Source organism: Rana temporaria, chromosome 6 (genome assembly GCF_905171775.1).
Source record: "Rana temporaria chromosome 6, aRanTem1.1, whole genome shotgun sequence".
In the NCBI taxonomy this organism is placed as follows: Eukaryota; Metazoa; Chordata; class Amphibia; order Anura; family Ranidae; genus Rana; species Rana temporaria.
Genome location: NC_053494.1, coordinates 213676596 through 213702962, shown reverse-complemented (window position 1 = coordinate 213702962; position 26367 = coordinate 213676596). Strand labels below are relative to the sequence as shown.

Below are 26367 nucleotides of genomic sequence, written 5' to 3'. Positions count from 1 at the left end.
AAATGTTTAATTGTGCCTGAGCAGGCTGAAAAATGGTACAGCGGAACCTCGGATTACGAGCAGAATCCGTTCCAGGAGAATGTTCGTAATCCAAAGCACTCGTATATCAAAGCGAGTTTCCCCATTGAAGTCAATGGAAACTAAAATAATTTGTACCGCATTGACTTCAATGGCATGCAATACCGCATGCAGACAGAGTTGGAGGGTGCCGGAGAGCTTCGGAAATGACCGGAAAGGCCAGAGGACACCTCGGCTGACCTCGGAAACTGAGTATTTACGTGTCTTTCCAAGCATTTCCGAACGGCGCCGATTGGCTGCAATCTGCGCCGTTTGGCTGCAATGTGCGCCGTTCGGCTTCGGCGCACCCCCCACCTCAGGCCAAACCCAGTACTGCACACCGTTTTGGCCTGAATCCTGCTCGTTTTGCGAAACAACACTCACAAAACGATTTAGGATTTTTTAAAATACAGTGCTGGTATTGCGAAACGCTCATTAACCGCGTTACTAGCAATCCGAGGTTCCACTGTATTTACATAGGTGTGAAGAGGGGATAGAAGACATTTTTAAGACTAGTTAAGTGGTAGCCTGGAAATCCCCAATTGTGGGTTCCCCAAAAAAAACATTAGAGGCAACAGTTTCCCCCAAAGGATTCCCTTAACTACTTAAGCCCTGAGCCTCTTTCTGAGATTCGGTGTTTACAAGTTAAAAACAAGTTTCTTTGCTAGGAAATTACTTATAACCCCCAAAGATTATATACCGTATTTATCGGCGTATAACACACACTTTTTCTCCTTGAAAATAGGGGGGAAATCACGGGTGCGTGTTATACGCCGATAGCGTACCTCGGAGGAGAAAGAGGGGGACGAACGCCACAGGAATCAACAAGCCGTCATGTCCTGTTTACTTGGCTCTGACATCACACACACACGTCCCGCCTCCGCCACCGACATTGGACCAGTGTTCTGTCAATCACAATAGCTGGTCCAATGGCGATGGCAGAGGCGGGACTGTGTATGTGACTTTCGACTGTGAGCCGAGTACTGTAAACAGAAGATGACAGCTCGGTGATTTTGGTGGTGCTCGTCTCCCTCCTGATTTCCTGCACTGCATGAGACATGTCAAGGCTGCAGATAGGCATCAGGCTGCATTGGATGGGCGCAGATCAGGCTGCAGATGGTCACAGAGGCTGCATTGAAGCTGCAGATGGGCATCAGGCTGCATTGGATGGGCGCAGATCAGGCTGCAGATGGGCACAGAGGCTGCATTGAGGCTGCATTGGATGGGCGCAGATCAGGCTGCGGATGGGCACAGAGGCTGAAGATGGGCATCAGGCTGCATCAAAGTGGTTTATTTGAAAAAAAACGTTTTTTCCTGAAATTTTCCTCTTAAATTGGCGTGCGTGTAATACCCCAGCGCGTGTTATACGCCGATAAATACGGTATATATTAATTCGAACACCCTAGAGAATTAAATGGCGGTCGTTGCAATACTTTCTGTCACACCATATTTGCGTAGCGGTCCTACAAGCGCACTTTTTTTTTTTTTTAAATACACTTTTTAAATAAAAAAATAACACAACAGTAAAGTTCGCCCAATTCTTTTTTTTATATTGTGAAAGATGATGTTACGCCGAGTAAATTGATACCCAACATGTCACGCTTCAAAGTTGTGCCCGCTCTTGGAATGGCGACAAACTTTTACCCCTAAAAATATCCATAGGCAAAGTTTAAAAATTATACAGGTTGCATGTTTTGAGTTACAGGGGAGGTCTAGGGCTAGAATTATTGCTCTCGCTCTACCGATCGCGGCGATACCTCACATGTGTGGTTTGAACACCAATTTCATATGCGGGCGCTGCTCACGTATGCGTTCGCTTATGCATCCGAGCTCCGCGGGACCAAGTTCTTATCTGATCTTGCATGGTATATATTCTGTGTGAATTAACAATAAATTCAGTTCGAGTTCCAGTTTGCACCTAAGCTAGTGTCGTCTAGTCCGGTATTTCTTAACCTTTTTTCAGTCAAGGCACCCTTTAAAAATGAAGGACAATCTTGAGGCACCCCATTCTAAAATGTAAGAACTATTCTAATAGTTTTATATAATGCAGAAACATCCAAACACGTAGGACACCCAACGTTAGAGGTGAGTTATTCTTCCAAAGCAAATACACTTTTGCAAACTGGTACTGATTAGTATTCCTGTGTTTCTGAGGCATCACCCACACGCCGGCTTGTATATAATTTTTGGCCAATTTTTAGGCATTCTGCCAAAGGCACCCATGAGGAAGCCTCAAGGCACCCCAAGGTGCCTGGGCACTCCAGTTGTCAAAGCCTGGATTAGTCCTTGGGTGTTCAGCTATAATACCTGGTTCCTGGGTCCAGACTGGAGAAAGCTGTATTTTGACGGAAACACTCAAGCTCATAGTTGGCAACATTGTAAAAAAAATAATTGGGGCACTTTTTTGTCTGTAGGCGGAGTCCTATTATAATTAGGGGTGGGGCATGCATTTGTAGGTGTCACCTTTTGGCTGCCCCTCCCCTCTCCACTTTACACAAGGGGAAATGTACTCACAGAGGCAGCAGTGGCCATCTTTTTGCCAAAAACGTTCCTGATTTCCTGGGAAAATCCCGGGAAATTAATCTGGATTGTCCCGGGAATATCGGGACTGTTGGCAAGTATGCAAGCTGGGTGCTGGACGTTCCGTCACACAACCTAACATAAAACTAAAAGGTACCGAGTTAATAATATAATATTGACAGAAAGCAGGGTAAGACTGAAGAGGTGTCATCAGTCACCAGGATTTTTTTTTAACAGAGAATAGGTGTAGGAACTCCCCTCTTCTGAGTCCCCCCTTGTTCCTTGTTTACGCACCCTATGCTCCTCTGAGCACTGCCCCTTGGTTCCACCCCCTACCCAGCTCCCAGCACTGCCCCGAATATGTGCTAAATAATTTTTATGGAATTTGTTCTTGTCTAATAACAAGAAAAGCAGTAAACTAGATCCCCTGAAGCCAGCAACCATAGATCCCCCAGTAACATTAGACCCCACCCCAGCATCAATAGATAATTTAACACACCAATAGACTCCACACAGCAATAATGGAGCCCACCCCAGCAACAATAGGCACCCTCAGCAACAATAGACCCCACAACAGCAACAATAGATTCCTCACCCAACAATAGAGCCCACTGGCAACATAGCCCCCCACCCCAGCAACAACAGGTCCCTGCAGCAACAATATACCTCCCCCAGCAACAATATACCTCATCCCAGCAACAATAGATTGCTCACACAACAACTGATTCCCCCAGCAACAACGGACCCAACCCCAACAACGTAAGGTCCCACCAACAACAACAGACCCCCACCCCAGCAACAATAGTTCCCCCACACAAAAATTGACCCCCCTACACACTGCGCAACAATGGACCTCCCACAACAAAATACAACCCCCAGCAACAAAATATCCACCCCAGAAACATTAGACCCCTTAACAGTAACAACAGATCTCTCAGCAGGCAGCATCAGTAGACCTTCCAGCCTACTGCAACAACAGACCTCTCCCTTAATAGTAGATTACTACCAGCAACATAAGACCCCCCAGCAACAACAGACCCCCCACCAGCAACAATAGACCCTCACACAACAACAGATCTCCATCAGTGAAAATAGATTCCCCAACAGCCAGCATCAATAGACCCTCCAGCACACCCCACACCCCTTGCAATTACATACATTCAGTGCTGGAGGTGCTGGCACTGCGATCCCCCACGTTTTCACTGAAAAAACAGCCCTGTCAGTAACAGAGCCAGGGTCATGCATGGAGGATCAGGCAGGAGGAGCAGGGAACAATTCAGGACCAGGAGAGGGTACATAGGAGGAGGTTCAAGCAGGTGAAAGAAGGATCAGGAACAGCATAACAGTTCACAAGGAGCATGGAGCATGGGACACAGGCAGAAAACTGAGACAAAATGGAGTAGCAGTGGAGGGACTAAATACCCTCCCAGCGTCAGGTGGTGAGTAATTGCTGAAAACTGCTGGCTGCTAAGAGACACCCCCTGGTGGACACTGGAGCTACAACCTACAGGTCTGGGAATCACAGCACCACCAGCAAGTGATCCAATTCCTGCCCTCTCCCACTTTGAGCTCTGCTGTACATAACCAGCAAGAAGCTAATACTAGTTCAAATTCATATACTTGCAATGTTTGCATTGAATTATTTTTTTCTATTGATATGTTTATTAAAAAAAAAAAAATCTAATAACAATGAACATCAAAAATAAAATAATTTTTCTGGGAAATACTCACAGATTAACTCGACTCTTATGAAGTCCTTTACCCCAAGGATCTCCAGAAAGACCCCGGAGGAGCTGGTGGTTTTAAAGAAGAACACAATATCAGTGCTGAAGTCCACATGGGATGCCGGGAAGTAGAGGTAGGACGCCAGAGCGGTGAACGAGGCAGAGTTCCAAAAATTTCCTGCAAAGGCAAACAAAAGCAATATTTGTACAGGTTCAGAGGGTGAATCTCCCCGGCGGGGACACAGAAAGCGATAAAAATGTTAAAGGGGTTCCCATTCTTCACTACTCTACCACTTCAGCTCCAGAAGATTTACCCCCTTTCATGACCAGGTCATTTTTTGCGATATGGCACTGATAGCTGATGAATCTTCGGTTGTTAAGAAGTGAGCTCGGCAAGCCGTCTGCCCGCGTCCTTAACAACTGATGACTTATCAGCTGTCAGCGGGGTTCCCTGGTGACAGCTGAATGTAAAAAGAATTGGCAGCAATTTCAAACCTGAGAATAAAAACAATTTATGCAGTTTTTTTTTTGGGCATTGGGGTTCCCCCCTAAATCCATATCAGACCCTGCTAGGAGTACTAGTGTGTATAGAGCCAGAAACTCATATGTTGCATTTTCTTAGACATGCGCACTGCCGAAAAATTTGTTCGTTTTTGTTTCATTCGTTTTTTTTAGCTTTTTTTGGAAATTTGAAAATTCGTAATTTGGAAATTTGATTGGGAATTCGGAAATTCAGAAATTTGAAAATTCGGAAACTCGAAAATTCAGAAATTAAGAAAAATTTGAAATTTCCAAATTTTCACATTTCTGAATTTTCGAATCTTCAAAATTTTTAAATCTCAGAAGTTCAAATGTTTGTATTGTATTGTTTTGTATCAGATTTTAGAATTTTCTAAATTGTCACATTTTCTAAATTGTCTAAATTGTCAAATTTTCTAAATAGTTTCCGAAACTAAGGCCCCGTACACACGACCAGTTTCCTCGGCAGAATTCAGCTTCCGACCGAGTTTCTGGCTGAATTCTGCCGAGAAACCCGGCCGTGTGTACACTTTCGGCCGAGGAAGCCGACGAGGACCTCGGCGAGGAAATAGAGAACATGTTCTCTATTTCCTCATTGTTCTATGGGAGCTCTCGGCCCGCCGAGGTCCTCGGCGGCTTCAGGGCTGAACTGGCCGAGGAACTCGATGTGTTTGGCACGTCGAGTTCCTCGGCCGTGTGTACGGGGCCTCAGAATTTCCGAAACTCAGAATTTCCGAAACTCAGAATTTCCGAAACTCAGAATTTTCGAAATTCTGAATTTTCGAAATTACGAAATTCTGAATTTTCGAAATTACCAAATTCTGAATTTTCGAAATTCTGAATTTACGAAATTCTGAATTTACGAAATTCTGAATTTACGAATTTACAAAATTAAGAATTTTCGGAAATTCGAAATTTCAGAAATTAAAAAATTCGTAAATTTCAGAATTAACTAATTTGTCAAAATTCGTTAAAAACGAATTCGGAACTAAATAAATTGCACATGTTTACATGTTATATCTCTGCATCTACTGACCTCACATGTCTAGAACACCTATTTATGTTTTTTTTTGATGGATTGCTCAATGTGATTGGCTCAGGTCTGTCTCATGTCTATTTTAAAATCACAACTGTATTTGGAAGCTGCAATACAATTGCAAAAGAAAAATTAACTTACTGTCTCCATAACAACGCAAAGGACCAATTTTCCACGCCACCTCGGACCCCGATCTGTTTGTATCAGTGATGAAAATTTGAGAGACCGGCAAATGTTCCTTGAAGGTTAGAAATCCGGTGTCATTTGTCCTGAAATACATAAAAAAATCAATATTATATACACAATAATAATAATAATAATAACAATAACAATAATAATAATAATAATAATAATAATAATAATAATAAGCAAAATAAGGAAATAATGAATGAATTATTAATAAAATATACCGTATTTATCGCCCTATAGCCCGCACCGGCGTATAGCGCGCACCCCAAACCTAGAGCTAGAATCCTAAGAAAAAAAAAGAAATACTAACAATTCAGATACAATACAAATACAGTTACTTATAGTTGCCCGGCGTCCATCGGCGGCCTTGTCCGGTCCGGTGTCCGTCTGCGGCATTCGTGGTGTCCTTGTGGTGTCCTCCCCGCTTCTCCCGCGCTGTTTTTTAATGCCGTCGCCGCCATATACCGAGTGCATTTCACTCAGGTACACACGCCTGGGCTCGGTTAACGAGCCCAGCCGAGTGTACCCGAGTGTACTGCACTCCGTATATGTAGGCGGCGGCGCTCAGAAAGCCGACCTATACCGATTGCAGTACACTCGGGTACACTCAGCTGGGCTCGGCCATGCTCGGCTCCTCTCGCACTCGGTATATGTCGGCGGCGGCGCTTTAGAAAGCGGGGATCGGCGTATAACGCGCACCCACGATTTCCCCCTGATATTAAGGGGAAAAAAGTGCGTGTTATACGCTGATAAATACAGTATAAATTAAATATGTAAATACAAATGGTGCCCCTGTGCAGAAAGGTTCACCCTAAGTCCAATAACAAAATAGTTCACAACGATATGTAAATCAAATATCTGAGTAAGCTCTCCGATGCAAGTCAGTTCATCTTAAAGCAATACTAAACGCCAAAATAAAAATATAATATGTTGCAGCCAAACATTTGAGGTGGTGGCTGCATTCGTTTTCCTTTTTAGACCTTTCTTACTTTATTTTCACCTGGATATCCTGCCAATAAGTCTATTTTTCAACATCCTTTAACCCCTTCGCTACCAGAGCCACAGTTAGAACACATTCCCTAGGACACACTTAACCCCTTCCCTGCCAGTGTCATTTATACAGTAATCAGCGCATTTTTAAACCACTGTTCGCTGTATAAATAACAATGGTCCCAAAATGGCATCAGAAGTGTCCGATGTGTCCGCCATAATGTCGCAGTCACGATAAAAATCGCAGATCGCCCCATTACTAGTAAAAAAAAAAAAAATATTAATAAAAATGCCATAAAATGATCCCCTATTTTGTAGACGCTATAACTTTTGCGCAAACCAATCAATAAACGCTTATTGCGTTTGTTTTTTTACCAAAAATATGTAGAAGAATACGTATCGGCCTAAACCGAGGAAAAAAAATTAAATAATTAGTTGGGATATTTATTATAGCAAAAAGTAAAAAATATTGCTTTTTTTTTCAAAATTGTCGCTCATTTTTTGTTTACAGAGCAAAAAAATTAAAACCGCAGAGGTGATCAAATACCACCAAAAGAAAGCTCTATTTGTGGGGAAAAAAAGGACGCCAATTTTGTTTGGGAGCCACGTCGCGCGACCGCGCAATTGTCAGTTAAAGCGACGCAGTGCCGAATCGCAAAAAGTGCTCTGGTCTTTGGCCAGTCAAATGGTCCGGGGGCTGAAGTGGTTAAAAACATTTTTTTTCAAACAATATTGCCGGAAAAAAAAAAAAGGCGTGCCTGTCCTTGAAAAACAATATAGGCATCACTTTATATAATAAGTAATAATCAGCAAGTAATCAGAAGATCCATAATGGAGATATAATAATTGGTGGGATCTACAAGGAATGTACAGGGGGTGGGTTCCCGTGTGCACCTTTCTCATGAACACTCCCCGTAGAAGCTCATAGGACCAGAGTTGTCCCCCCCGTCCCCCGTTTCCCCCTTCCCCCCTGTCCCCTCGTCCCCCCGCCCGAACTCCCTGTGCGAAGTCTTTAGAAGAGAAGAGCGTTTTCATTTCTTTTTAGCTCTTGTTGGTGTGCTGGAAGTTTTTTTCTTATGAGGGAAAGGCGTGGAGACCACCCACACATCTTAGATGGTTGGAAAGTCACAGAGTCGGTGGGCGGGCGATATCTTTCACAGCGCAGCGTGACACACAATCTAAAAAAGTCATTTTGTATCGGGAGGTCAAATGGAGCAATTGCAAAGCTCACTTACTGAGAGGGAAAAAACTATTCAGCATAAAATAAATAAATAAAATAAAATACAAGAGTTTTGGTCTTCAAGCAGTTGCAGAGGAGTTGTGATTTCTACCTTCTATTTTTGGACATATAGGGGCAGATCCTCAAAGAAATTACGCCGGCGTATCACTTGATACGCCACGTAATTTCAAATTTTGCGCGTCTGTGTTAGATCCGACAGGCGTACGTCTTCGTTGAGATGCTATTGAGTAGGGATAGGTGAACGGTCCGGCCAGAGCATAAGTTAGGGCCAAATTTTGGTTGTTCGGATGTTCTGGCAAATACCTAACAATATACTGAGTGCGGGGAAAATTCAAAAGCCGCGGAAAACCCTGTTAAAGTCTATGGGACACTAACATGAAAAAACAAAAGTGCTAATTTTAAAGGCTTATAAACAAGTTATTGTCATAAAATATGTTTAGGAGAACCGGGGCCTGCCCCCGGGGACATGTATCAATCCAAAAAAGGTTTTAAAAAAATTCAGTTTTTTCGAGAGCAGTGATTTTAATAATGCTTAAAGTGAGACAATAAAAATAAAATATTCCTTTAAAATTTCATACCTGTGGGGTGTCTATAGTATGCCTGTAAAGTAGCATATTTTTCCCGTGTTTAGAAATGTCCCTGCACAAAAGTAATTTAAAACTACTCGTGACTGTAATGAATTGTCGGGACCCAGCAATACAAAAAAAAAAATCATAAAAAAAATGGCGTAGGGGTCCCCCTCAAAATCCATACCAGACTTTTCAGGTCTGGTATGAATTTTAAGGGGAACCCCACGCCAAATAAAAAAAATGGCGCATGGTTCCCCTTAATATCCATATCAGACCTGAAGGGCCTGGTATGGAATTTGAGGGGACCCCCAAGCAATTTTTTTTTCAATTTTGGTTCGGGGTTCCCCTTAATAATCATACCAGACCCAAAGGGCCTGGTAATGGACTGGGTTGGGGGAGGGGGGGGAACCCATGCTGTTTTTTTCAAAGACTTTTATCAGTATTGCCGGGACCCAACAATTCATTACAGCCGTAACGAGTAGTTTTAAATTACTTTTTTTCTTTAGAAATTTCATTTTGTGCAGGGACAGTTCTAAACATGGGAAAATTGTGCTACTTTACAGGCATACTATAGACACCCCCCAGGTACGAAATTTAAAGGAATATTTCACTTTTATTGTTTTACTTTAAGCATCATTAAAATCACTGCTCCCCTGGGGCAGGACCCGGGTCCCCAAACACTTTTTATGACAATAACTTGCATATAAGCCTTTAAAATTAGCACTTTTCATGTTAGTGTCGCATACACTTTAACAGTGTTCGCGTGTTCGAACAAATGTTTTGCATGTTCGGCAAGTTCTGGTGCGAACCAAACCGGGGGGGTGTTGGCAGGGCTGTCTTAATGAGAGGGCACACCTGGGCACTGCCCAGGAGCCCCAGATGCATGGGGGGGAAGCCCTGCCCTTTCCACAAAGCAGCTAGTCCTTGAGCCCATGCTGGGGGGATATCTGGAAATCAGATGGGTCAGAGTGCTGGGGGGATATCTGGGATGTAGGGGGGTCAGAGTGCTGGGGGGATATCTGGGGTGTAGAGGGGTCAGTGTGCTGGGGGGATATCTGGGGTGTAGAGGGGTCAGAGTGCTGGGGGGATATCTGAAATGTAGAGGGGTCAGAGTGCTGGGGGGGATATCTGGGGGTGTAGATGGGTCAGAGTGCTGGGGGAATATCAGGGATGTAGAGGGGTCAGAGTGTTGTGGGGGATATCTGGGGTGTAGAGGGGTCGGAGTGCTGGGGGGATATCTGGGGTGTAGATGGGTCAGAGTGCTGGGGGGATATCTGGGATGTAGAGGGGTCAGAGTGCTGGGGGGATATCTGGGGTGTAGATGGGTCAGAGTGCTGGGTGGATATCTGGGATGTAGAGGGGTCAGAGTGCTGCTGGGGGGGATATCTGGGGTGTAGATGGGTCAGAGTGCTGGGGGGATATCAGGGATGTAGAGGGGTCAGAGTGCTGCTGGGGGGATATCTGGGGTGTAGAGGGGTCAGAGTGCTGGGGGGATATCAGGGATGTAGAGGGGTCAGAGTGCTGGGGGGGTATCAGGGATGTAGAGGGGTCAGACTGCTGGGTGGGATATCTGGGGTGTAGAGAGGTCAGAGTGCTGCTGGGGGGAATATCTGGGGTGTATATGGGTCAGAGTGCTGGGGGGATATCAGGGATGTAGAGGGGTCAGAGTGCTGGGGGGATATCTGGGATGTAGAGGGGTCAGAGTGCTGCTGGGGGGATATCTGGGGTGTAGATGGGTCAGAGTGCTGGGGGGATATCTGGGATGTAGGGGATATCTGGGATGTAGAGGGGTCAGAGTGCTGGGGGGGAAATCTGGGGTGTAGAGGAGTCGGAGTGCTGGGGGGATATCTGGGGTGTAGAGGGGCCATAGTGCTGGAGAGGCATTAATCTAGCAGATATATTATATGCACTGGACAACTTTCTTACTTTATTGTATGTAGTATTATCCCACAGTTTCTTTGCTGTACAGAATGATTGTTCATGTAGTTAATGAGGAGCTCCACCCAAAAGGGGAAGCTCCGTTTGTCTGCCTCCTACCTACTTCATGTCTGTTTACCTGCACTGTCATCATTGTATGGGCCCCAGAGCATTACTTTGCCCAGGGGCCCATGATGCTATTAAGGCGGCCCTGGGTGTTGGGCTCATCCTTACTATTGATACATTGCTAGAGGTGATTGTAAGGACCACATCAAATTACACCCTGGAGTTTTGCCATGGAGAGTTGGAATCATTTTGGTCAAGAGACCAATTCAACCAATTGGTCAAGTCAACCAATTTCAATACCTAATAAAGTTCAGCGCAGTGTAAATCATCTTTCAAGGCTTTATCTTTAGGCTAATAACCACGAGCCTTGAGTTTGTGATATGATCATCCATTAAAAAGGTTATTACAATCAATTACAATTAGCTACTTGTTGTTTTTCTTGGAAGAGTAGATATAGATGGTCTAATGATATGCACGGACACTGCAGACCTTCTCTCTCTAAGTCGCAGTGCTGACAGATACAAATGTATTACTGCATGCAATAGTGCGTCTCTACTGTGTCTCTTCTGCCAATATCTCAGTACTCCTCAGCCTCCCGGTATTAATCACTTATAAGTATTGATGGTATGCATTGATTTAATTCAAAGCTACAGGTCAGTGGTCACAATTAATTAATATTTCATTATCGAGGTTATTAGCTTTTGCAACCTTAAAACAAAGAAAAAGCAATAAAATTGAAAAGGCGGCTTCATGAAAAGAGGTTCAGAGGGTTTAAAGGGAATATGTACGCAGAAAAAAACACTTAGAATATAAGGCCCGGATTAAGAAAGGACTTACGACGGCGTATCTCCAGATACGCCGTCGTAAGTCCAAATGAGCGCCGTCGTATCTATGCGCTGATTCATAAAGGCAGTTACGCCTAAATTTGGCCAAGATACGACCGTCGTAAGTCTCCTACGCCGTAGTATCTTGGGTGCATATTTACGCTGGCCGCTAGGGGCGCTTCCATAGATTTACGCGTCGAATATGCAAATGACCTCGATACGCCGATTCAGAAACGTACTTGCGCCTGTCGGATTTAGCTATCCGTTTACGCAAGGCGTCGGTCCGGCGTAAGTTTACCCCTCATAAAGCAGGGGTAAGTCATGTTAAGGTATGGACGTTGGAAATGTCGGAACAGCGTCGTATTTTACGTCGTTTGCGTAAGTCGTACGTGAATGGGGCTGGGCGTATGTTACGTTCACTTCGACAAAGCATTGAGCCGACGTATCTTAGGGAGTATTTGCGACGTGACTCTGAGCATGCGCACGCATGCGCCGTTCGATCGGCCACTCATTTACATGGGGTCACGGCTCATTGTAATACAACACGCCCACTGCCTTGATAATTTGAATTAGGCGGGCTTACGCCGGCCCATTTACGCTACGCCGCCGTAACTCATGCCGCATACACACCATCACTTTATGTGATGAAAAAAAACGACATTTTTTGTGAAGTAAAAAGTTACGTTTTTGAAACTTCAATTTTCAAAGACGAAGTTGCCTACACACCATCGTTTTTCTCACAATGTTCAAGCAAAGCGAGGTTACGTTCACCACGTTTTTCCATTGAAGCTTGCTTCATAAGTAGCTTCTGGGCATGCGCGGGTGAAAAAACGTCGTTTTAAACGACGTTTTTGCTACACACGGTCAATTTCTGTGAAGTAAAAGTTGACGTTTTGAAAAACGACACATAAAATTGAAGCATGCTTCAATTTTTTTTGGTCGTTTTTTAGAAGACATAAAACGACGTTTTCCCCCACACACGGTCAATTAAAGTGACGTTTTTAAAGTGATGGTGTGTACGCGGCATTAGGGCGCAAGTTCTTTCTGAATATGGTACTCGCCTGTCTAAGTTACGGCGGCGTAGCGTATATGAGATGTGCTACGCCTGCCGAAAGTTACGCCATTCTTTCTGAATCCGGGCCTAAAAATGTAAATATTTCAAAAGGAAATATTTACAAAGTGGCAAATGATTGGACCACCTATCCTTTACTGCGTATATCTTTAGATGCCGGCCGCCAGATTGGCAACATTTTTAAAGTCCATTCATCACCTCCAGTGAACAGGGGTGGAGAGCACTTGGGGGCTAGAGAGCGATGGGTGGAGTTTGAGATCACCGGGGGGGGGGGGCCTGAAAGAACAGGGCTGGGGAGCACAGGGGGCTCAAATTCACTTTTGGGAATGGAGAGCACTGGGGGGAGTGGAGAGAACAGGGGTGGGGGCTGAAGAGTGACGGGGAGAGCTGGAGAGCACTAGGGGGGAGAAAGAACAGGGGTGGAGAGCATGGGGGGAATGGAGAACACTGGGGGGGGACAAAGAGCAGGGGTGAGCAGAGAGCACTGGGGAAGCCAGAAAGAACAGGGGTGGACAGCAGGGTGGGAGAAGAGAGCACTGGGGGAGTCAGAAAGAACCAGTGTGGACAGGACAGGGGGGCTGGAGAGCACTGGGGGGGGGGACAAAGAGCAGGGTGGGAGCAGAGAGCACTGAGGGAGCAAGAAAGAACAGGAGTGGACAGCATAGGGGGGCTGGAGAGCACTGGGGGGGGGGACAAAGAGCAGGTTGGGAGCAGAGAGCACTGGGGGCAGAAAGAACAGGAGTGGACATCACAGGGGGGGGGGCTGGAGAGCACCAGGGGGACAAAGAGCAGGGTGGAAGCAGAGAGCACTGGGGGAGCCAAAAAGAACAGGGTGGACAGAATGGGGGGGAAGGAGAGCACTGGGGGGGACAAAGAGCAGGGTGGGAGCAGAGAGCACTGAGGGAGCAAGAAAGAACAGGGGTGGACAGCATAGGGGGGCTGGAGAGCACTGGGGGGGGGGACAAAGAGCAGGTTGGGAGCAGAGAGCACTGGGGGGCAGAAAGAACAGGAGTGGACATCACGGGGGGGGGGGGGCTGGAGAGCACCAGGGGGACAAAGAGCAGGGTGGAAGCAGAGAGCACTGGGGGAGCCAAAAAGAACAGGGTGGACAGAATGGGGGGGAAGGAGAGCACTGGGGGGGACAAAGAGCAGGGTGGGAGCAGAGAGCACTGAGGGAGCAAGAAAGAACAGGGGTGGACAGCATAGGGGGGCTGGAGAGCACTGGGGGGGGGGGACAAAGAGCAGGTTGGGAGCAGAGAGCACTGGGGGGCAGAAAGAACAGGAGTGGACATCACGGGGGGGGGGGGGCTGGGGAGCACCGGGGGGACAAAGAGCAGGATGGGAGCAGAGAGCACTGGGGGGCAGAAAGAACAGAAGTGGACATCGGGGGGGGGGGGGCTGGAGAGCACCGGGGGGCTCTAGGGGTGAATATATTGCATCATTCATAATCTTTGTCTTACCAGTCTTGTCTGTCGGCGTCACAGTTGCAGTAATATCTCATATCGATGCAGCTCTCCTCCATCCCGCAGGCGCACTGCCCAGGCAGGGACCCGCCCCAGTAGGTGTGTCTCTCGTTACCTCTTCCAATCCACCACGTGTATGGGTTTCCACCTGCCATCAAACAAGACTGGTGGTAAAATGTCTGACAAAAAATCCAACTGACACATTAATTGATTATAACTCACATTTACAGTGATTGTAAAGTCTTGTGTTTTTTATTTATTTTCCCCCTATAAAAAATAATAAAGTTATTCTCACCTCCTCTGTTGCTTCAAATTTGCACAGAGCAGCCCCGATCCTTCTCTTCTCAGGTCCCTCTCCGCTGCTCCCGACCTCTCCCTCCTGTTGAGTGCCGCCCATAGCAAGCAGCTGCCCTTCCCCTCTCTCCCCCGATTGGCTAGATGACTTTGATTGACAGCAGCGGGCGCCAATGGCGCCGCTGCCATGTCTCAGCCAATCAGGAAGGAGAATCTCAGATGGCTGAAATACTTGTGGACCTTGCTGGACAGAGATGGGGCTCAGGTAAGTATTAGGGGGGCTGCTACACACAGAAGGCTTTACTCCTAATGAATAGAATACATTAAGATAAAAAGCCTTCTGAATTTACAATCACTTTAATGTGGTTGTAAACCTTAGACATGAAATACAAACAAAGCATATCCCCCTATAGTGTGTATTTGTCTCAATACAGAGCACTATTAGGTAGATTCACAAAGAGTTAGGCCGGCTTATCAGTAGATAAGCCGACCTTACTCTGAATCTACGCCGGCGTTTGTTTAAGCGTATGCTCAAACAGAGATACACTTAAACAAAGCTAAGATAGGCTGGCTTGCGCCGTTCTATCTTAGCTTGCAATTTTTCGGATGGCCGCTAGGTGGCGCTTCCATTGCGGCCGGCGTAGAATATGTAAATGAGGGGATACGCCGATTCACGAACGTACGCCAGGCCTACGTCATCGAATTACGTCGTTTCCGTAAGGGATAGGCCGCCTAAAGTTAGAGCTATGCTCTAGTGGACTAGTAATGTTAAAGTATGGCCGCCGTTTCCGCCGCGAGGTTCGAATTTTTTACGTCCTTTGCGCAAGTTGTCCGTGAATCGGGAGTTACGTCGTTTACGTCCACGTCTAAATCAATAGGCCCGCACGGCGTACTTAGCCGCAATGCGCACTGGGAAATGTAGTCGCCCGGCGCATGCGCAGTGTAAAAAAACGTCAAAAAACGTGAGGTCAAGCCTCATTTCCATACAACACGCCCCCCTCCAAGCAATTTGAATTAGGCGCCCTTATGCCCGCTCGTTTTAGGCTACGCCGCCGTAGATTAGCAGGTAAGTAGATTGAAAATCACTACTAGCCTAACTAATTTACAGCGGTGTAGCCTAAACAGGCTAGGCTAGGCCGTCCTAAAGTTAGGCCAATGTGTGTGAATCTACCTATTAGTGTCATGTCTGTCTGCTGCCTCCTTCCTCTGCTCTTTGCATTAATCACTTCCGACAAGTTTTCTTGACACCGAGAGAAAAAAGGTGACAGGGGAGGGAGCTCCAGCACACAGCCTGTAATAGACAGCCTCAGCTCTGTTCCTATATGAATGGGGGGTGGGGTGTCCCTTCCCTCCAATTAGCTCTGCAGAGTTTAAAGGGGTTGTAAGAGGAAGAGTGGGGCTACATGTGTGCCAAGTTTGGGGTCCAGGGGACCTACGGACGGTCAGTACCGGGTCCCCAAAGTCCGGAAGGTCAGGCGCAAAAGATTACTCGATTATAAGCCAAATTTGCTGAAAAACTTGGCTTATACTCGAGTATATACAATACTAAAAAAGGGCCACAAAAATGTAAACCCCCCCCCCCCCCCCCAAACACACACACTTCATGAAATTATTACATCGCAGGAGAATCCTTGAAATATTTGTATTTCATTTGCTATCCAATGGCGGCCAGATCATTTCCAAGGCATTTGCCAGCATTATCTCAGCTGAAGGCCCTCGAGGATTGGTCGATCCTGAATCCCAATCTACAATTGTTCCAGGAAATTTTTATCTAAACTAAGCCTGTTTTTCAGATTTGGCGTTTACAAGATTAAAACATTTTTTTTGCTAGAAAATTACTTAAAACCCCCAAACATTATATATATTTTTTTCTAACACCCTAGAGAATAAAATGGCGGTCATTTCAATACTTTTTGTCACACCGTATTTGCGCAGCGGTCTTACAAGCGCACTTTTTTTGGAAAAAAATCACTTTTTTGTATTAAAAAATAAGACAACAGTAAAGTTGGCCCAATTTTTTTTATATATTGTGAAAGATAATGTTCCGCCGAGTAAAATTATACCCAACATGTCACGCTTTAAAATGGTGCCCGCTCGTGGAATGGCGTCAAACTTTTACCCTTAAAAATCTCCATAGGCGACGTTTAAAAAATTCTATAGGTTGCATCTTTTGAGCTACAGAGAAGGTCTAGAGCTAGAATTATTGCTCTCACTCTAACGATCGCAGTGATGTCTCACTTGTGTGGTTTGAACACCGATTTCATATGCGGGCGCTACTCACGTATGTGTTCGCTTCTGCGCGCGAGCTCGTCGGGACGGGGCACTTTAAAAACATTTTTTTTCTTATTTATTTTTATTTATTTTATTAATTTTTACACAAAAAAAATAAAAATGGATCACTTTTATTCCTATTACAAGGAATGGATAGATGACTAAGCATCTATCCATGATGTGAAACATGTTAGCTTTTTTGTCCCCTATGTCCACTTTCTACCATTGATTGCAGTGTTGCATGAATTTTTGGATGTTATACAGCTTTGGATTTTATCCTTTGTTCATTTTGTTTCAATAAATCAGAGGTCGGCAGTCCAGGAACATTTCTTTTTTCCAAGGAATGTAAACATCCTTGTAAAAAGCATGACAGGTCCTCTTAAATATGAGATCTGGGGTCAAAAAGACCTCACATCTCATATTTACACTAAAATGCAAAAAAAAAAAAAAAATTGTCATTTGAAAAAATGACAACAAGAAAATATTGCTTTAAGAAGCATGGGCGGAAGTGACGTTTTGACGTCGCTTCCGCCCTGCTATGCTATGGAGACGGGTGGGGGCCATCTTGCCCTCACTCGTATCCCAGCCGAGCAGGAGAGAGGACCCGATCACCTCCGCCGCTGCCGACGGCTCCGGTAAGCGGCGGGAGGGGGGCCCTCTCCCGCCGCCGAAAACTGTGATCTCGTGGCGAATCCTCCGCGGAGACCACGGTTATCGTTGAAAGGACCGCTCACTGGAAAGATGAATATCCCGGTTGTGGCAGCAGCAGCTGCCGTTACCGAGATATCCATCTTTAAATAAAATGACGTACATCTACATGAGCGGGTCCTTAAGTGGTTAAATAAACCCGAGTCATTCACAACTTTTATTTTTTTATACGATTAGCGCAAATAATAATTTCTTCCAATGGGACTTAAGAGCCTATGTTTCCCATAGAGCACTGCAGGCTAAGCTCCCTGTGATGTCTTGCTTCTTAAGAAGCACTTTGTGAGAACACAATCAAGACTAATTAATTCAGTGACTAATTAACATGAAAAAATAAATAAATAAAACAACCCGATTTCTAGCCTTTCATTTACCTTAAATTAGATTCCCATAACTCAGCAAATTCACATTAGATATTTGATTTTTGTTCCAAAAAAAAAGATCACAACCTTTTTAAAGGCATAGTCCACCTTTCATAGCGTGCTTCAAGCAATACCCATGTTTAGGGTGTAACATGAATCATGGTTGCATTCTGCAACCCCCGCCCCCAAAACCAGAGCAATGATACAGCATACACACCTGTAATAGCCCCCCCACCAAAATCAAAACAAACCCCCTAATAAAACTCCCCCACCCAAGATTTTTTTTGCAGGCCTTAAAAACAGAGTGGCACCCAGGTAAGAAGAAGTCCTCCTAGGCTTTCCCACAGGTGTGTTTCGTATCAGAGGCGTAGCTTGAAGCTTGTGGGCCCCGATGCAAATGTTGACCTGGCCCCTGTGCTCCTCTCTATTCAGGCAATGGCTCACAGCTTGTCCCCAGCCAATGAGAAGGGAGGGGTGTGGACAGTGGAAGGCAAAGTGGAAGCCCAGTACTAGAGCATGGCTGTGGGGCCCTTAGGTAGATCGAAGCTGGACTTTGTGGAGGATATGATAATATGACAGAGAAACTGCAGGGGCCCCCTGGAGCTAGGGGTGGGGTCAGGGCCATCTTAATAGCATCATGGGCCCCTGGGCAAAGTAATGCTCTGGGGCCTCTACAATAATGACAGTGCAGGTAAACAGACATCAAGTAGGTAGGAGGCAGATTGCCTCCTCTGTGTATCTATCACTCTCAGTGCCATCATGGGCCCCCCAATTTCGGTGCAGCGTGGGCTTAAAGAGATAGAATTTGGGGTTGCGATTGTGACCCCTGCAACCCCTTATGCTTTGCCCATGTGTCGTATCACATGTCAAAGCCAAGAAGGAGCTTGGGAGAACTTCTCTCAGTTCTGAACTGATCTGCCTCTGTGGTTTGTACAGTTCAGGCACTTTATTGTTATGTAGGTTCTCCTGCATAGCTGAAGCTATGTCGGGGAAGAACTCCTACATGCTGGTGAAGTGCACTTCTTGTCCTGGTTCACCAAGAAGAAACCCCATGGAAATGTGTCCAAGAGGCTTTTTTTTCGCTCGGTGGCAGGGATCGAGGCAGCATGAAGGCATCTGGCCCTCTAAAGGCCCATACACACGATCTGACTTTTTGACAACACTTGTACGGACGGACGTGTTTGATCGGACAATCCGACTGTGTGTATGCTCCATCGGACAAGATCAAGTGTAGTATCTGTTCTTATCAGTTGCCAGGAGGGGGCGCTATGCTAACCGTCCTTACTACACGGCGAGGTGGAAAGGGATGGCGGTGGCAGATGCAGAACCTGCTGGCGTGGAGGTGAAAGCCTTCTGATTTGGACGGAAAAACATGCGGCCGAAGCTGAAGGGTCGGGTCCCTGGCCTTCTGGTCTGGATTTGATGCAGTTCCTAACCTTGCCAGTTTCTCGGAGAGGGAACATCGACCCCACCCTACTGTTAAGGGGGGGTCAGGATCTTGGCTAGTACCTCCCGAGTATAATTAGGTAGGGAGCGAAAGAGGCGACGGGGGGAGCTTATAGTCTCTCTCTCCCTGAGCTTCCGGAGCTCTCGTTCCTTCCTGGTAGGGAAGGGGGCTGTGACACTCCGGGCTGTTGGTCAGGGTTGTGAGAAAAGCCTATGGTGAATGTGCCCGTGGAGTGGCAGTTCAGGGGTGCCATACTTGCACTAGTGTTCTCCCAGCACTTTTGCTGTTTGCCACCGTGGTCACTTCACCATATCACACTTTTTTTTACACCTGCCTCTAGGGCCGGGCCTTTTGGCTGGGACCAGAGGAATTTTTGTTTCCTGGCCAGAGGGCCAGCCATTGTATTGCACGATGGTAACTTTCACTCTCCCTCATCTTTCTTCTCCCCCACTTTCTTTTTATTTACCCCTGTGTTGTCACTTTTATGTATTTTTTTGTTTGGGGTCACGTTTGTCACAGTGCGATTAGTAGGGTGCCGGTCCTCGGGCCAGCCCCGAACGTCTTGGGAGTGGGTGGACATGGCCTTCTGGCTTAGTTCGCCTGCTCTCATGGGGTCTCCCTTCGGGGGAGCCCCACCGAGTACTTGGGTGGGTTCTGTTTCGGCAGACCCCCCAAAGAATGGGGTCCGTGTCGGCTTCGGCTGCTCGGACCATGCGAGTACCTTAGTTCCCATCTGGAGCCTAACGCCAGATGGTCAGGTCCTTCGTTATGGAGGAATTGACGTAGCACCCGTTGCACGTTTTTGTGTTTCACTCTTGATGTGTGTGCACATTTTTTTGGCATCGGGTGGAGTTTTTGGGTGTGTTTTGCACGCCATAGGCTTTTCAAGAAAAAATTAAATAAAATTTGGATCATGAAGGGTGAGGTGATTCCTGCCAACAAGTTCCATTATGTGCTTCTCAATAGATATCTGCTGGGAACCTTAATCTATCAATAGTGGAGACATATTAACATTGAGGATCCCCCTGACTGTTCCACAGGCTTTATACCAGTTGCCCACAAGCAATTCTCACTAGCCTTATAGGTCATTCCACACATGTTAGTGTATTTCACAGGTAAGCAGTCCGTTATGGCCTGTTCTCTTTTTCTATTCTTCTATTTCTGTGCTTTTTCTTGTTAAAGCTTTTCTTTTTTCCTTTTCGTTTCCTTTTTCTCTTCTTTTTCCTCTTTTTCAAATATTTTTTTTTTCCTTTCTCCCTCTCTTATCTTTCTTCTCTCCTTTTCTATTTCTTTTCTCTCTAATCTAAACACATTGCCCCATATATGGACATTCAGGGATGTCCCTCAGAAGGAGCGGGATCCCGCGCGATCCCGGTGCGCTCGTGTCACCCGGACACGGCACATCTCCAATCGGCAGGAGGGCTCTGTGATTGGCCCTCCTGATCACATGATGGCTGTGTCCAATCACTGGATTTTTTCTTTATCAAAGACATGTAGCAGAATACATTTTGGCTTCAATTTATGACAAAATTAGATTTTATTGGATTTCTTTAAAACTAGAAAGAAGAAAATGTTTTTTTTTTTCCAAATTTTTTTGCTCTTTTTTTGCTCATACTGCAAAAAATAAGAAACATAGTCCAGAATAAATACCACCAAAAGAAAGCTCTATTTGTGCAAACAAAATGATAAAAATTTCATTTGGGTACAGCAATGCATGACTGCGCAATTGTCATTGAAAGTGCGAGAGCGCTGAAAGCTGAAAATTGGCCTGGGAAAGAAGGGGTGAAAGTGCCCGGTATTGAAGTGGTAAATGTGCATTCAGGGCCGGAACAAGGGGTGGGCAAGAGGGTAGCTGTCCTAAACACAGCGGAGCAAGGAGACAGAGAATGGACATAGGGATGGGGCACAGTTTTGCATCCTTGCCCTGGGTGCTGGACAAATCTCTCCCGGTACTGGCTGCATCAAACTCTCAAATAGAAGAGAACTGCACTTGCTGATCCAACACACCAAGGAGGAAACCCAAGAAATGTGTCCCAGGTACCTAAGCCTAGAAATCCGCTTGTTGGCCACAGAATTACATTAAACATAGAGATCGCCATGTATTATGAGATAATCCTCCACTGAAGAGTGGCACAGCTGAGAACAGTGATGTTCCTCCTTGCTTGCGCCCTGTAAGGTCATGTGACGAAGCACAGTGGAAACAAGGGTGAAGCGCTTCAAGCCTAGCATGGCCCCCAGCAAGGCCCCATCCTAACATGGCCCACAAGACCAAAGGGTGCCACTAACATGGCCCACAAGACCAAAGGGTGCCACTAACATGGCCCACAACACCAAAGGGTGCCACTAACATGGCCCACAAGACCAAAGGGTGCCACTAACATGGCCCACAAGACCAAAAGGGTGCCACTAACATGGCCCACAAGACCAAAAGGGTGCCACCAACATGGCCCACAAGACCAAAGGGTGCCACTAAAAATGCGAAAAAATAAAAACCCACAAACCCAATGGCATTCTGCGATCCACCAACCAAAATCTACTCCAGATACCCAAAGCCAGATACAAGTCCAAAGGAGAAAGAAGATTTGCAATCCAAGGACCTAGACTGTGGAACGCTCTACCAACCACCATCGGAATGGAGGTGAACCACTTGGCCTTCAGAAGAAAGATCAAACCCTCTCTTCTGAGATCAAAAAGTTCGCTCAGGGAATGCATACTAAGCGCACAGAGGCAATGCAGTTCGCATTGTGATGGACGTGCTAAAATGAAAATTGTATTTTTTGTTACGATTAGAATCACTGAAATGTTTCTCTTTCCTATATTCCTTATACTGTTTATATGTTTTTATACGCATTATGCATATGTATGTATGGGAATGATCAATACTGCTTATTTTCCTTGAGGATTTTATATCAGATATGAAATTAAGTTTTAAAAGTAATGAACTCAGCATTAAAAATACGAAGGATTATTGAAAGCAGCTCCACCCCCCCCCCCCCCCTCAATCACTCCTGATTCTCCAGCCCCTCCTTTCTACTGCATTCTAAAGTGGAATTCAACCCCCCCCCCTCTTCCTGTCTTCATCTGACCAGAAGATTTCTTCCAAATAAGGACTTCCATTCCTTGCCCTTTGCTCCTGGACTTTGGAATGTGTGTGGCATGTGCTACAGACATCACAAGGGGGTGGGTGAGGGGAGGATGGAGTGGGTGTGTACGTATAATGTGAACCAATCAAATGCAAGTATTTGTGATTCTGTGGTTTTAATAAAAGAGCCAGCAGGCTCTAGTGACTTCCTCTTGCTGGGAAGCTGGAAAGGTGAGATGTGGTCTGTTTTGTCTATGGATTGCACTGGCTCACCATATTAATTTGAAACAAATGGCAGAATGGGTTTCACCCTGAGAAATTGTGTCAGGAAATCAATTAATCTATTACAGCATGTGTTGCGCAATAACCAGTAACATGGCCCATAAGACCAAAAGGGTGCCAGTAACATGGCCCATAAGACCAAAAGGGTGCCAGTAACATGGCCCACAAGACCAAAAGGGTGCCACTAGCATGGCCCACAAGACCAAAAGGGTGCCACTAACATGGCCCACAAGACCAAATGTTGAATACTAAAGAGCTACAGTTCGATTTCAGAGTCATAGGCCCAAAATCCAAATCCAGTAGTGAAATCTTGAATAACAGCATCGTATTCCAGTCCTGCACTCCCATACCCAGATAATATATTCTGCAAAATTGCTGAGTCTCCTCTCTGCAGAAAGAGTATAAACAATGCCGCTTTATATTGTTCCTGCCGGAGCCTCCGAGTTTATAAATCTCCATTTTTATATCTGCAAAAATATTCGTCCTTATAAAACAAATATTAAACCGTCGTCCTGAGAAGATCTGTCAACTAAAATCACCGACCGACTAAAACAGATTTCCAAGCGGAGCGTAGCGATGTCTTGGCGAGTCTTTACTTTTATATTGGAGGGCGGATGGAAAATTGTATATAAAATAAAATTACATTTTACGCTTATTAGGTTTGTTAAAAAAAAATGACAGCATGGTGAAACTGGCCGAGGAGTTCGGTAACAATTTCTTGCTATTGCTAGTAACGACATTTCACATAAATAAATACAGTGTAAGATTACTAAACGACATTAATATTTTAAGTAAAAAAACAAAATAATAATAACCCCTTCCTGCCAAACATACGCAGATATGCCGTCTTGACTTTCAGGGGGTTATACCGGGGTGATATGCGCTGCAGGCATTATACCGTTTTTTAGAGCGGGCGATCGGCTTTTCAGGGATAACAACCGATGCGGCTAAAAGCTGTTCCCTACTGTGCATGCGCAAGACGCGCTGCGCGATCCCACTGGTGCCTGCTGTCTTTTGGGACCTGTGTGTGTCCCAGAAGACAGCAGGGGCGGAGAAGGAGCAGGACATGGCTTAGGTTGCCGCAGCGACCTATGCTCGGAAATGGGAGCAAATACCTGTATTAGATAGGTATCTGCTCAGTGGCATCACTAGGGTTGGTGTCACCCGGTGCGAAAAAAATGGTGTCACCCACCACCAACTATAGTCCCCCCTCAGTACAGACACCCCCCCTCAGTGCAGACCCCCCTCAGTACAGACACCCCCCTCAGTGCAGACATCCCTCAGTACAGACACCCCCTAGCAGTGCAGACCCCCCTAACTACAGACACCCCCTAGTGCAGACCCCCCAAGCATTACAGACCCCCCTCAGTACAGACACCCCCCCTAGTGCAGACCCCCCTCAGTACAGACACCACCCTCAGTGCAGACCCCCCTAACTACAGACACCCCCCTAGTGCAGACCCCCCAAGCATTACAGACCCCCCCTAGTGCAGACCCCCCAGCATTACAGACCACCCCCTCAGTACAGACCCCCCCCCAGCAGTATAGGCACCCCCTTACATACTTTAGAACAGCGCTGACAGAGATACACAAACCGTGTGTCCCTTGAGCGCAGGCTCTTCCTTCTGCAAAAAATACGAAGGGAACTTGGACAGCCGCACTCCGAAAATGTTCCTTTTATTAAAATAGATCACAAAATAAACATGCCACAGCAAAAATTGGAACAAAAGCTTACGCGTTTCGCACTGTAGCTTCAGTGCTTAGTCATAGCTCTGTGGGTGTAAACAGAGAGGAGGTGTCTTCGTTCCATGCTGCTGAGGTACACACCTGCGCGAGCCGAGGCACAGCTAATCAGGGCAGCGGGCGGTGTGGGTGCTGCTACCCACAGGTGTCACCCCTCTGGCGGGTGTCACCCGGGTGCGGCCTGCACCCCCCACACCCGCCTAGAAACCCTTCTGTATCTGCTTCCTCCTCCCCTGAAAGGTGCCAAATGTGACACCGGAGGTGGGGAGGATTCCGAAAAGCGGAAGTTACATTCCATTTTTGAGTGGAACTACGCTTTAAGTGAGTATCAGCCTGGAGAAGTGGGAGTTCCTAGGCAGGCTGTATTTGCATGCACAGGGCTGATCCTAGGCAGGTACATGGGGTGCAGTGCACCCAGGCGCCACAAAGGTGGGAGCTCTGAAGCACCGGAGTGCTCCCCTCTCTCCTTCTCCTTGTCCTCCTCCTCTCCTTGTCCGTGTTCAGAGGCGGCTCTCTCTGCCGGTCACCACCGCCACCACTGTGTTTCCTGCCCAAGCCCGTCCCCCCTCCCTCCTCCTGTCAGAGGAGGAGAGCGAAGCAACGGCTGTCTCTGTGTGGAGAGAGACCAGCCATGCAGTGATGTCGCTGGGGAGGGCGGTCCGTGCCTAATGTGTTCTCTTTGTCCGTGTTAGTCGAGCATCTCTGTCATTGCCATAGAAACAATTGTAAAGGGGAGGGGTTGGTAAGATGACCACGCCCATGTGGGGGCGCCAGAAATATTTCTGCACCTAGGCGTCTGTGACCCTAGGATCGGCCCTGTGCATGTAGACCGCCCCCTAAGTAACGCCCACATGTGATCCTGGGCCTCCGTGATATAAAGAACCGAAACCCAATGAATGAAAGGGGCGGTGGAAGAAAGGGATGATGTTGGAAGTTCTCTAGCCAGGAAATGAGGCGGGGCTCCATCTGACTTGCTGCAGCTTCTGATGCACATTGTGAGAAGCTCGCAGGGTGCAGTGAAATCAGCGTAAGCCGTTCTGGTCCAGGAGAGGAGCCGGTACCGCTGTGCAAGACCGAAGGGAAGGCTGGTGGTCAGCAGGGCCGGGACAAGGGGTGGGCAGGAGGGTCGGCAATGGTTGGCACCCTGACCCTAAGGCAAAGGGGGCTGCTGTTTAGCATTTTTGCCCTGGGCGCTTGATGACCTTGACCCGGCACTGGTGGTCAGATTTATTTTATATAGCACAAAAAAAAAAGTTTTATAAACTTGCCCTTGCCCTTCCCAGAGACTCGTACTTCTTCTTTCGGTAATTCAGCTCTTGCTGAGCCCAAACCAGAATAATCATTTGCATTGTAAAATCCTCAGGACTCAGGAATACCAAACAGAACTTTATTTCTTATATAAAATCCCCCACCCCCCTGCCCCCCGTTAAATGTGGAGACGGATTGCTTTCACTAGTCTAATCATTATAATACCAGAGCTGATTAAAAGGAAACAGCGGGAGGTTCAGACTTCTTATTTCAAAGCATGGCATGAAAATCTTCACTAAATTTAACTTTATTACAAGACGGCTTCCAGCGACTGCGGCGTCTCATTACAGGGAGGCGGCTGGGATTTCTTTACAGGGGGAACTTGGATGCTGCTCACTACTGATAATTTGATATAAAATGATTTAAAGGGAAAATATTTTCTGATAAAATACAAATACGGCTTTTATACAAATTATAACATACCCGTTTATAAACAACCAGGACAGTTAGGATTTACATGATTTTATAATTGAGTAAGTGAGAAAAAAAATGATACTATTATATATCTCTATGGGCCAGATTCACCAAAGAGATACGACGGCGTTTCTCCTGATACGCCGTCGTATCTCTGTTTCTATCTATGCGGCTGATTCATAGAACCAGTTACGCATAGATAGCCTGAAGATCCGACAGGTGTAATTGTTTTACACTGTCGGATCTTAGGATGCAGTACCGCGGCCGCCGCTG

The 26367-nt window shown here is 46.2% G+C and overlaps 1 protein-coding gene across 1 annotated transcript in view; it reads right to left on the bottom strand.

Annotated features, from left to right (window-relative positions):
• Nucleotides 1–26367, bottom strand: part of CNTNAP5 (contactin associated protein family member 5) — a 373233-nt gene that overhangs the window by 120306 nt on the left and 226560 nt on the right. Inside the window, exons 13-15 of the mRNA XM_040358233.1 lie at nt 14184–14334; nt 5998–6125; nt 4309–4479 (exon numbers count right to left, since the gene is read on the bottom strand). Coding sequence (XP_040214167.1) covers nt 4309–4479; nt 5998–6125; nt 14184–14334 — 450 coding nt within the window. The remainder of the gene's footprint in view (nt 1–4308; nt 4480–5997; nt 6126–14183; nt 14335–26367) is intronic.